At 38.3% G+C, this 13,013-nt stretch overlaps 1 protein-coding gene across 2 annotated transcripts in view; it reads right to left on the reverse strand.

Annotated features, from left to right (window-relative positions):
* Positions 1-10,483, reverse strand: part of asic4b (acid-sensing (proton-gated) ion channel family member 4b) — a 35,439-nt gene extending 24,956 nt beyond the window's left edge. For both annotated transcript variants that reach the window (XM_079883756.1, XM_079883757.1), the window contains exon 1: positions 9,355-10,483. In XM_079883756.1, the coding sequence (XP_079739882.1) occupies positions 9,355-9,942 (588 nt within the window). In that variant the 5' untranslated portion in view covers positions 9,943-10,483. The remainder of the gene's footprint in view (positions 1-9,354) is intronic.
* Positions 10,484-13,013: the final 2,530 nt, after the last annotated feature.

Here is a 13,013-nt window from a genome sequence, read left to right on the forward strand (position 1 = left end):
TTTTCTAAATTTCTCCAGTCTTCAGTGTCACATGATCCTTCACGATAATCATTCTAATATGGTGATTTGGTGCTCCAGAAACATTTACCATTATTTTCAATGTTGAAAACAGTTGTGCTGCTTAACACATTTCTTTTGTGGAAACTAATACAATTTTCTTATTGATTCTTTGATGAATAAAAAGTTCAAAAGAACAGCATTTATTTTAAATAAAATAATTTGTAACATTAGGCCTATAAATGTCTTTGCTGATACTTTTGATTAATTTAAGGCACCCTTAATGAATAATAAGTATTAATTTCTTTCAAACATTTGAATGGTAATTAAAAAGACAGAAGAGACTCCAACTAACCTAATATGCCTGTTGGTTCAACCGAGAGAAAAAAGAAAGAAAAGAAAAAACAGAGTACGTCCTATATCTCCATAAAAATGCTTCATGAATACCAGTAATAAATCTTTAGTTATTTTATTAGCATTATTTACTAGTTCTAATAACCATCATGTACCTATAAGAGTACAAAAAAATAAACTGAAGCAAACCTGCCATATCACTTATCATTAATTAATTATTCTAAGTCAAACATATAGTGGATTTTTCAAGCTCATCACACTAAACAAATATGGTTAGACCACGGATAATATAATTAAAATGTTTTGGGGTTTTTTGGGAATTTGAAGGACAGTCTTTAAGTTAATCTATAATTATCCTTTTCATGAAATTATAGGATGTTATTTTTGCATGCTAATAAATCAAGTTAATATTTAAGCAAATTACATTTACTGCTTTGTTCTTGGTGGTTAAATATCTTCTCTTATATTTGTGATGTTGACAGCTTTGGTGCACAACCAGATGAGCATGTTTGTGTGATATTTATCTAATAAGTCTGATACATCTTGCTGTCATTACATTTATTTTCGAGTGTGTGGTTTAAATGCTTGCACATGCTTCATCAAACAAGCAATCAGAATTGAGGAGCAGAAAATGTGTTCAGGCAGTTAGTTTGCGCATTCAGACTGTTTACACAGAGAATGTCAATAAACCACTTTAGATGACACACAAAAACAATCCACTGATGAGTCGTGAAAAAAAAAAAAAAAAAACATCAAGTGTTCATTTTCGTCAATATTCCATAAAAAATATCAATGTACCAAAAAAAGCCTTGAACATTGCATTACAGAATAAAATCTCTGGACACCTCACATAATGGAACATGATTAGATGTTAATGAGATGCCATTTGAAAGTGATTGTGTTAATACAAATGAAGTGATTTCCTTTTATCTCAAGCGGTCTTTGATGGAGATGTGATTAGTGTTTTAAATCATCTAAAGGCAGTGGTAGAGTTCATCAGATCTCTCTCTCACACACTCGCTTAGTATCTATCTATCCATCTCTTTCTCTCTCATCCTCTTGATGCCCCGCAATTTGCATGTTGCTGAGTAATGGGAAATGTTGCATTCATACTAAAGCAACTTCAAACACGCAATTGATTTCAGTGCAAGCCCAGAATGTAATCTCTAAATCCTGTTGCTATACCGAGTTTGCCTTTGAAGTTGACACGAACGAAGAAAATCTAGCAGAAATCATCATAATACCTATAAGTCTGAGATGGAAAGGATGGGATTGGGGATTCACTGCTGCCCTGTTGCCCTGACTCATACAGCGACTAAAAAAGCCAAACAGATACATTATGTGAATTTAGCCCTAGAGCTATTATCATAAGTACTCTGTGTTTTTTGCCATGATATATTTCCACAACTATCACGAGATGAAATGACCGCTGTGTGATCTCAATTATATTATTAAAGTCATACGGCATGCATTTTGCAAAACTGACCTGTATTTAACCTCTTGAGAATTTGTGCTTTATTGCTCTTTATTGCTCCATCTCTCTAGATCAGTTTATATTTATCAGCTCTATCTCAAATTTAAATCACTTTTTATGAAGAACCCATTGCATGCAGAACCCCCACCCCCCACCCCACAAAATTGCCACAATGCTCAGTCGAGAAAGGAAAGAAGTGGGTCTGAAAACCAGGTGAGATCAGTGTCTCCCTCACAGGTGTAATGCAAAAATAACTCTGTAATTCAATAAGCCTGTCTCAGGGTTTTAATGCTATCATAGATCCTGCTAAACCAATCAGAGACACAATGAGTCAAAACACCAAACATTTACCACATCAGAGATTAGATTCTGAAAACAACACGAAATTCAAAGGTGTGCAAAGATATTCTCACTTCAGTCCACAAGTTATAAATGCAAGAATGATTTCAAGTTTTATGATATGAAATTAGTTACAAACTAGTTGAATGAACTGTGTTTACACTTGTGATGTGCTGTGGAAATAGTGTAAAATAGATGTGAAACACAAAATGTTTCAGTTGTGTCCGGCCTGTTGAAAAATCCAGCAAAAACCAGCATGAATTCCATGGTTTGTTAAGTGCTGGTGCTGGTCTACCTGGTGGACCAGCATAGTCATGCTGTTCTCAAGCAAATCTGAAGAATTTATAATTTAGTAACCTACCATTTTCAGGTTCGCCAACGAAAATAGTTCCAAACAAAGTCAAGAACCGTTGTGTTGCAACACATTCAGAGTTTTTAACAAATCGTTTGAGTGAGTGATTCAGTGACTCATTCATAAAGACACTTGTTTTGCTCCTGAATGATTTTTGAATAGATCATTTGAATGAATGATTTTGTGAGTAATTTCTCAATCGGAAGGCTGCACTGATGCTGCGTCCTTCCTAGACCGGTCCTTCCGAGGCTTCTAGGCTAGAAAACTCCTCAGTACTAAATGCTAATGAGACAATAAATCCAAATGCAATGCCTATGAAAATACTGTTAAAAATGAGTTTGGAAAAAATTCTTGATATTAAAAATATTTAAATCTGACTTTCTATTAATGCAATGCAGTCAATGAGTTTGACTCATTTGTCTCCCATTGTTTTTCATGAATTGGAAAGTGTGGAAAGGATTGTGGGTGATTGGAAGACACAAAGGATACATCCTTCCAAATTCGAAGGATGCGGGTTTCCACAATCACCTGTTTTATTTCTTAACGAATCAGTATTTTAAATGAATTGGTTGAATGTATTATTCAGTGACTCACTCTTGCCGCCACCTACTGGCGTAATGACGTAACCTGATTACTTGTGATACAAGTATTACTTGTGATTACTGATTACTTGTGATACAAGCAGTGCTGTTGGAGCAATCAGGTTCGAGGACCAGAATTAATTGTTTTATAAATGGTGAGCTGTAAAGACAAGCAGTCTTTTTCTTTTAGTTTCTTGTGCATTTCTTTGGCTCACATTTTTCACTAGATTGCTACTGTATGTTGCTGTTAACACTATGATAATTAAAGATCTTAAAATATTTCATCTGATCATCTTAAAATGATCACTTTTTGGTGTTATAATTAGAATGTATGATGGTGACACTTTAGAATGACAAATAAAATAATTTACTTTAACAACAGTAAATTAATGCAATAAAGTATGTCAATAATCCAGAATCATGTAATAAAATTACATTTCACTTAATCAAATCAGTTGTTTTATACACATATTTCCGGCAAATGTACCATGGCTGTATAGCATTTTAGTTTGTTAACAATGGATATTTAAATCTCAAACTACATATGTGGTGTAAAAATGATCAAGAGTGCCCCTTTTTTCATATAAAGAAGCAGAAGTGATTTTGCTATGTGAAACTCATAAGTATTCAAAATCAAAACATCACAGAACATTTTGCTAAACCTCCTCTGCCAAATAAAAACAAATAAAGAGCAGAGAATTAAAGTCAGAGAGATAAGCAGTCCAACACAGTTCACTTTCGTGACGTTAATCGGAAGAAATGATTCACATTCCCTGGACTTAGACCAGAAGCCCTCAATTACTCCTCCATGTAAAACCTGTTTTTGAATTTAAAGTCAAATCTGTTTCTTGGGTGAGAAAATTAAGAAGAAGAAAAAAAACAATATCTCAGTTTGATGTCTCATGTTTGAACTAACTGAACTGTAAAAGCTCAGTGAAAGCCAAAGAGTTTGTTAACATCACCCACTGCGTAAAACATTAGTCATAAACGCAGTCTGAGACTACAGCTGACATATCTGCTGCTGGGAGATTTTGTTGTTTTCTTCTTTTTTTCTTAAAACTACATTAGAGATAAAGTAATATATTTGAGGAGAATATAACTTGAGTTTGTGGTATATCACATCTATAAGTTATTTGTTTTTGTGTTTACATTTTTGTGCATGCATGCATTGAGATTTTTCTTGAATGTGTGAGAATCTTGCTTTTCACTGTCGGGTGTGTGTGAGTGATTAGCCAAATCCAGTGAGTGGCATGCAGGAAGGACCCATCCATTGCCATCTCAGTGGCAGGGAGGTCTGATGAATGTTTCATGTGAGTTTCACTAATCTTTGCCTCTCTATTGTGGAAAATCAAGCATGCAAAATCATTACCGAGCTAAAGGATGGAGGGGAAAGTGAGAACTGATCCATTGACCTCCACTGAGCTTGTTTATTCCTGTTCCTCCAAGGTCGCTGTGTGGTCATTATTTACAGAAATGATTACTGCTGACTTTCTTGTATGCTAAAAATAGTAATTACATTTATCTCTGACAACCGGGATGTTGCAACCTTCGCACCTGAACCACTGGCTTCTTTAAAAATGTCAACCAGTCTGATTTGAATGGAAATAGAATGGAAATGCAAATTAGAATTGTTTTCTGAGTGACACTGTATAAGCAAAATGGTTTGCATATAATGCATTTTGACTATTGGATGAATAATATTATACCATTATAAAGCATCTAATTATTGTTGAGTGCATGAAAATGAGATTTGTATCTGTATGGGGAAATTATAAGTTTTCATCTCTCAACAACCATGTACAGAGCTACATGAAAACACAATGGTGACATTTAGTGGTATAGTATTTCAGGAGCATCAGTAGCTACATTTACGTGGAAACATTTTGTTCATGTAAACACTATGTTCAGATTCATCAGTCTGAATTATTTCTGGATAAAGAGATCAGATTGATGTGCAAATTGCACACACTGCAAATATACAGAGTTTCACACTGTTTCAAGATGTGCACACTAGCCATCCTCCTGGTTCTTTTTTTTTTTTTTTATGGCCTAATGGCCTGGTTTCACAGACAGGACTTAGATTAAGCCAGGATTAGGCCTTAGTTCAATTAGGACATTTAAGTAGCTTTTATAAACATGCCTTAAAAAAACATTACTGGTGTGCATCTTGAGACAAAATAAACATTTAAAAAATATGTCAAGAAAAACAGTACACCATCAGAGTAGTAATGTATGTCCGAAAAACAGTGATAAGTGTAAAATGTACCCAGATGACCTATGCTACTTCTGCCGAGATTCTAAAGTTTGACACTTTGCAATCCCACGAGGCCAAACACACTCTTTTATTGGTTGGTGAGGGTGTCAATACACAGCTTGTGGCCCTTAAGCTTATGTAGCAGCCTGGTACTGAAACAAAATAATTATTTTTAAGGCTCTCTAATAGCTTCATCCTTTGAGATGGACAACTAGACAGGCACAGTTTTTGTGTTAGAGCCATAAAAGGACCATTATGATCTCCGGAGACAGGAGAATAGCAGTGAAGCGACACAATTGACATCATAGGTCGCATAACAATGACAACATGGCGGAAAAGCTGGGACCGAGATGGGTCTTGTGCATGTTGACTGTTACGGTCATGGGGTTTAGTTAACGTGTTTGTTTTATGTATTTATTTTTTTGTCCCTCACTTTGTAATCGTTAATCTTTTATGTTGTATATCATTTGTAAATAGATGTTCATTGTTTTGGAAGTATATTTGGTTCACTGTTTATTGTATTATTGGGTGTTTTGTTGCATCAAACAATTTTTCTTACTAAAAGCAAGTACGAATTCAGTTTTGGTCTCTGCCTGTTTCTTAATTTCACATCACATTTCCTCAATAAAGTAAAGTATCTTACTTTAAACAACATTCTATTGGATGTATTGTCATTTTTTTGTGTGTGTGTTACGTCGCATAACCTCTAGATGCCAAATATGTGGACGTAACATTGCCCACTTGGGTCCCACTTAGTGGCAGTTGCAATCCTGCATGAAATCCATCTGGGCAGTTAACATGGGGCCATTATGGAACCCGCGGACAATCCCATATGGGGCCCATTTTTCAGCCAATTTCATACCCATATACAAATGTTGGCTGGGATGTAGTACATCTGGATTATACACAAATTCATACTATATGTAGAACACGGTCGCAAAGTAAGTTTAAAACCAAATGTAGTACTTACTATAAAGTATGCGATTTTCTGATAATTCCGTATGCTCAACAACAACAACAGCTCGTTCCATGTCATATTTCATTTCGCCATTTCTACACGCTAAGAACTTTCCTACACGCTAAGTTTTTGCATGTCCTATCGAATGTATTATTAAAGGTTTAACCACCACTCTTCCCAATCCAAATAAAATTTCAGTCAGATTAGACCAATTCACTCTGATTGGCATGGTTACATTTGACTTTTTTATTCTGAATGGGCTACTAGTCTGATTACAAACTGATTATTAGGGTCCATGTGTCTACAATAAGGGATGTACTGTAGATTGCTGGTTGTTCAGTTGTAATGTAATGTTTAAGATTAAGATGCATTTTAAAATGAATATCATAGAATCAAGAAAAAGATAAAGACTGATCCTATTTGAACTCGCATAGTTATTAGCTTTTCATTTATTCTATTGATGTAATGGTTGTGCTTTATCTGTGCCAGATGAATTGCAGAAGGATTGATTAAACACACTCTTTTATTGATTGGTGAGGGAGTCAATACACAGCCTGTGGCCCTTAAGCCTATATATGTAGCAGCCTATTTTTGGTGCTGAAACAAAATAATGTTTTGAAGGTTCTCTAATCGCTTCAGATGGACAACTAGACAGGCTCAATTGTTGTGTTAGAGCCATAAAAGGGCCATTATGATCTCTGGAGAAAGGAGAACAGATAGATCAACTTGTAACTTGTGTTTGGCTGGGGTTATATTTTAACCGTGACCCGGATGAGAGTGAGGTTTAGTGGGTTAAGTGTAGCAGAGGACAGCTAGAAAGAGGCGGTTCGAATCCGGCTCGGAGCAGTGTGAGTAGAATCGGAGGGGTTACATTGGTGCAGTGTCTAAAGTGGGCCATCAAAATAAAGTGTAACCAACAAAGTACTATTCTCACCAAGAACTGTCCACTTCGACAGGAAAAGGCTGATCCAATACTGTATCAAAACCATAAGTCACTGTTCATGTTTTACATGACATGCAGGTACATTTTAAAATAGACTGGCTGGCCTAACTCATTCCAATAATGGCACAACAACGTAAACAAATGACTGTATTGACAACAGAATATTCTTATGTTCCGTCTTTCTCATCTTACATGTTGCTTCCTTCCATTTAAAGCACTAATTTACAGACACTATTCATTTAGCATGCATTCATATTTTTAAATAACATATAGTACAGTTGTAGCACTACTTAATTTCTATGCCAAAAGATGTCTACAGGTGCATTATTGCATCAAGCAACCTCAAATTCCACAGACTTTAAGACTTCTATAACATCCTGTTGCAATGTCAGTACATAACAAGGGCTTTATGTCAAAACTATGATGTGTTAAACTCACAGGTACTGTACTAAATGTATTTTGGCACTGCTGCACAGCCTTGACAAAACAGGAAATCATAACTGAGCAACAAAGGAGCCTAATAAGGATGGTTCAAGATCTGAAGACATCACAGAGAGAGATCACAGCCGCTAGTGACTTCTTATAGATCAAAGAGCATGAAACGTTTAACTAAAGAGAATGTCAACAGAATAGGGGGGAGGGGGGAGGGGGGGTGTTGTAGTACAGGTGATGTAGAAATGTTGAATATTAAGTCAACACCAAATTTTCCTACTGGGGACAATAAAGTAGGCCTATATTTTATTATTTAATTCAAATATCTTAAATACAGTCTGGCTTTAATCATTTTCCCCCAAGAAAATGGTTCAAAATACAAGCTCAAAATGATGACTTCAGAAGTGCATTACTGTAGGAACTGATGACCATTGCATTATTTTATCTACATGAGCAAATCAAGCCAAAGAAATATGGACAGTAACTGTCTCACATTCAACCCAGAAATCTTTTTTTCCATTATCCTTGTGGCAATATTAATATACTACATATATAGTATATTATAGTTATAATACTACTATTTTTAAAAATAAAACATAAAGATAATAAAAATTAACCATCTAAAATTAAAATACACTTTTAGAAGATTTAGAGTTTCGCTAAATGTGCACTTTATTTGAAAACTGTAGATTTGTAGGATGTTAGGATATTGACTCTAGCTCTCCTAAATGCAAATGGGAAAATATTTGTATAAGGGCAGGTTACAGTGTCAATCACTGACAAACAGACTGTCTGTCAGCAATAAGCACAAAAATGCAGCCATTTGAATGCACACAACCATATATACATTATACATACTGGCAAACTAATTTGTGACCAGGATAATGCAGTAAATCACCATTATTAGCCTATATTTCAAAACTATGCACAAGAAACCAAGACTAAAAAGGTGAAGGAGTTAACAGAGAAAAGGAGTAAATTAGCTATACGAGGAGGGCTCGAACTCAGAGAGAGCTGATATCCTTGACAGAAGTCTCATGGTCTATATCATGGAAAATCTCTCTTATCTGATCCTGTGTAGAATGATAAAAGAAGCCCTAAGAGGAAATGACTGACTGAAATTACAGCAACAACAGCAAAACTGAAAAGAATCACGCCATCTTGACAAACAAAAAATGTCAATGTAAGCGAGGGAACTTTCTTTTGAGAGTTGAGCGTGTGTCTCCTCAAGGCTGACTAATGCAGGAATCATGTCGCTTGTCCCTCTCCTGAATTTTTCATCCATTCTCTGGCCAAAATAAGACTCAGCATCAGATGGGACAGACTATGATGTAACAGGAAAAGAAAGGGATCTAGAAAGTGGGAGAGAAATGTGGCAGATCTCAAATCGAGATGGCAAATAACTGCATTGTTCTACAGTCTGTTGCCCCAGCATGGAGGTTAGACACAGATGGATGGGGATTCATTTCCTCTTTCCACACAAATCAGTGATGTTAGCTGTCTCTCATACTGAAAAGACTAAAGGAGGCATTGTGAAAAATTCCTCAAAGTCACCAAACAAAGAAAGCCACGCAAAGAGAAGACTTTCAAGCCAAACAAATGTCCTTATCCCATCACAATTATATCTTTTTTGCATCTTGTAGTAGCCATACATAGCTTGCGCTACTCACCACACTGAAGTCTTCGCTTGAGCAGTTCTGCCCGCTGAAATTGCAGCTCTTCAGCATGTCTTCCAACTGGTGGCCAGTGCGCTGGAAAATGTCTAGCATGTCTGGGGGTGGGTACTGGAGCTCACTTGGCCGGTGTCCTTTACGGCTCTTGGGCGGCAGGCCGGTGAGGTTAGTCAAGTGGTAGATATCCGCATCTGTGAGGGCAGAGAAGCGGAATCGGTTGACGTTACAGAGTGTGATGGCCGGGAAGGTGAGCTCACGGTGGGTTTCTTCCCTCAGTGATGCGAGGTGGGGATGCTCCAGATAAGCTGCCGCGCTCCATGTCGCCTGGTACAGGAAGAGGCAGAGCGAGACCAACAGTGCCAGTCCCCAGAGGGTCTGTCTGAAGCCCAAGCGTCCTGACGTCCCCAATACCCGAGCCAGACCGTGTAGCGAAGAGGAGCTAGCAAAGGACGACAGGTCAGCCATGCCTCCTTTTCGCCGCCGTAGGCCTTCATCTAGCATGCCGGTTCCGCCTCCGTCTGTCGAGGCCACCTTGGCTTCGTCGCCCTCAGCAAACTTGATTTTACAAACAAATTCGATGGGCATGTGGTTGGCCAGGGCGGCGTGTGAAGAGCCCTTTGCAAATTACTCTGATCCCCCCTGCTGATCTTTCCCTGAGCCTTTGCTCTTTTCCGTTTCGCCAGCTATTCTACCGCAACGTGGCTGTTTCTCTAAGGTTGTTATTCTCTCCCGTGCCCAACCGCGTCCTATTTATAACAAATATTACTCTTATCAGTCTCACCTCTTATATTTTTCTCTATCAGCTCTGCTTTCCTCACTTCATCTCTGTTTCTTGCTTCCAATACGGTTTCTTTACACACTTTTTCTACTCTGTCCATCTACTCTCAGTCAGTCTCTCCTACCTCTGCACTTTTCCCTCAGATTCTCATCTCTCTCTTCGTCTCTTCCATCCTTTGCTTCCACTTTCTCCTTGGTTTGTGCTGTGGTCTGCTGCTGTTTGAGGATCAGAGTGCAGATGGTGAGAGGAGGTGCTTCGTTCGCCGTGTCAGTGCCCCAGGATGTGCCACAGCCGTAGACTCCAGAGAGAGTAGAGGCATGAGCTGGAGACTATGAGAGAAGTATGAGAGAGAGAAAGAGAGAGAGAGAGAGAGAGAGAGAGAGAGAGAGAGAGAGAGAGAGAGACACACACACACACATACATGCGAGTTCCACAGCTCTCCTCAGCTGCTCGCTGGCGGCTGACGTAGCTGCTGCCTGAACTCCTCTCGCACACTCCGGGAAAGAGAGCGAGAGAGCGATGGAGAGAGTGAGGGAACCGGAGAGAGAGCTGAAATGAAAGACAGGGTGTATGAATGCTGCCCTCTCTATATGCCCTACAAGAAAGAGGAGGGGAAAGAGAGAGGTGGAAGGAGAGATATTTAATATTATATGAGCTGAGAAGGCAGGGGTTATTTCCCCTTCAGTGGAGAAGAGCAGTCCCAACCCACACCAGCTTTTATTTCTCTCACAGCAGCAGGTTGTTACATCCACTTACAGTTGTCACTCACTGTCTCCACCACCAACAATCTCTTTCTACCTCTCTTTGTTCTTACTTTACCTTCTACTCAGCAGGTGTAAACGTGACTATACTGTAGGTAAGTAGGATCAGAGATTGCTTTTCACAAGTTTTGTGGATACATATACATATTTTATGCAGTTAACTAAAGTGAACTAAAGTTCAGGAGCAAGGCCGCCTCAACCAATCAGCTTACTACATATTTATACTAAACCAACCTGCACAACACTGTTTGTCTCAGATATTTGAAACCACCCACCCATAACTCATCCCTTCAACCCCTTCCCCCACTTTCTATCTTGAAATATCCCCTCTTTACTCCACAGGCTGCATCGGGGGGTTTTCAAACCACATGGCTTACTACCTCCCCAGACGAAGCCCTCACTCTAAGTTTCCACGGTCAAGAACCTCAACATTCACTCCCCCCCCCCCCCCCCATATTTCATCCAACCTGTACTTATCATAATAAACCCATTCTCATCATTGTTGTGGTGTGGTACTTGCTAGTGAAAACCTATTAATTCCATAAATTCTATGAACTTTAAGTGATTTGCACACTTTACACGTGAATATCTATGATTACTAATGATATCACACTGGAATAGAGCATTGTAGGTCATAACTTTTACAAATTAGATTTTAAATCACAGACAAAAAAAAAAAAAGAAGAAGATCAATCTTGTTCAGTTCCGCTCTTGCTTGTGTACTAATTAATTTATACTACTTTGCACTGTGTACTATAAATATTTTTGCTTCTTATGACAAATTGCTTTTGATGTTCCTCATTTGTAAGTTGTCTGCTAAATGAAAAAAAAATGTAATAAATGTATCAAATAAAACAGTATGCTGACTATGTTTTTCGCCATCTGTTTTTATATACATATCTATCTGTTTTTTTGTTTGCATATGCACATGTGAGTCAGTCTTCCCAAGTGGCATACTATAGTCTATTCCACTCCATACGCGATGCAGCCGAAGTGTTGTTTGTGTTGTTGTGTTAAAGTGTAACAATGTGAGACTAATGGTGGTGTTAATGAAGACTGAGAACACTGTAACGAGTGTGGGGCGACTCCTGAGGATCAATCTCCCTCCCTGCCGGAAAAGAGAATGACAGAGAATTGATTAGATAGATGCGAGAACAAGTGATTAAGGAGTAGTGTGACCACACACAAACAAACACATGCGCACACACCAACCAAACTCAGCAGCACATACTTAGTCCCTTTGGAAAAATTGTTCATAAGCAGTTAGTGTAATATGTTCTTCATCACTCTTTGAACTGAAGCACATTAGATAACATCCCTAACACAAGGATAACTGCAATATTCATAAATACATTAAATACAAAGTCTTTTAGGGTGCGTCGGTCCGTGTTGCGTTCATATTTCAGTCAAACCACACCAGAGTTTGTTTGGACCACCTTTTCAGGGGTCTCAGTCCGCTTGTTTGATGCATGTTCGTATGGCAGCATTCACACTTTTTCAAATGAACCGCACAAAGGGTGCTTTCACACTAGTGATTTTGGTGTGCATCTGGGTTCAATGGATTGATTCATCCAAATTGGTTTGTTTGGATGGATGTGAACGCTGTTTTCCGAACTTGAACTGTAACCGAGTCTGCATAAAAAGGGTAGTCTGGGGTACGATTCATGTGAACTTAGGTACGGTTCACTGTTGACATGAACACAATCGTACTAAAGCGCAGAAGTGAACAGCTAATGATGAGGTATGATTCCATAAAACTATGTGATTCTCACTCACTTTCCTGACAAGTGTGACTAACGCACTGCAAGCAGAGAGAATGTATATCTAATTTCAGCTCGCTTTCAGCAGAAATGGACTCCTGCATTATTTAGAATATTTTCAGAACATTCATGACAGATAGACGCAAGTTCTGATGCTTTGAAAACAAACCCAAAATTTTAAATGTGAGCAACGCTATGCATTTTACCCCCTTCTCCTGCATCGTCGGTACCAGAACAAGGGTAAACAGCTGCTGCTTTGATGATGCAAATGCACCATGGTTAGGAACCAAATAATATAATGTGAACACAGTCCAGCGGGCGCAGGGGGAGGGGGGAGCAATACTCGTGTTCGGACCA

This window comes from Squalius cephalus (assembly GCF_949319135.1).
Source record: "Squalius cephalus genome assembly, chromosome: 10".
Lineage (NCBI taxonomy): Eukaryota > Metazoa > Chordata > Actinopteri > Cypriniformes > Leuciscidae > Squalius > Squalius cephalus.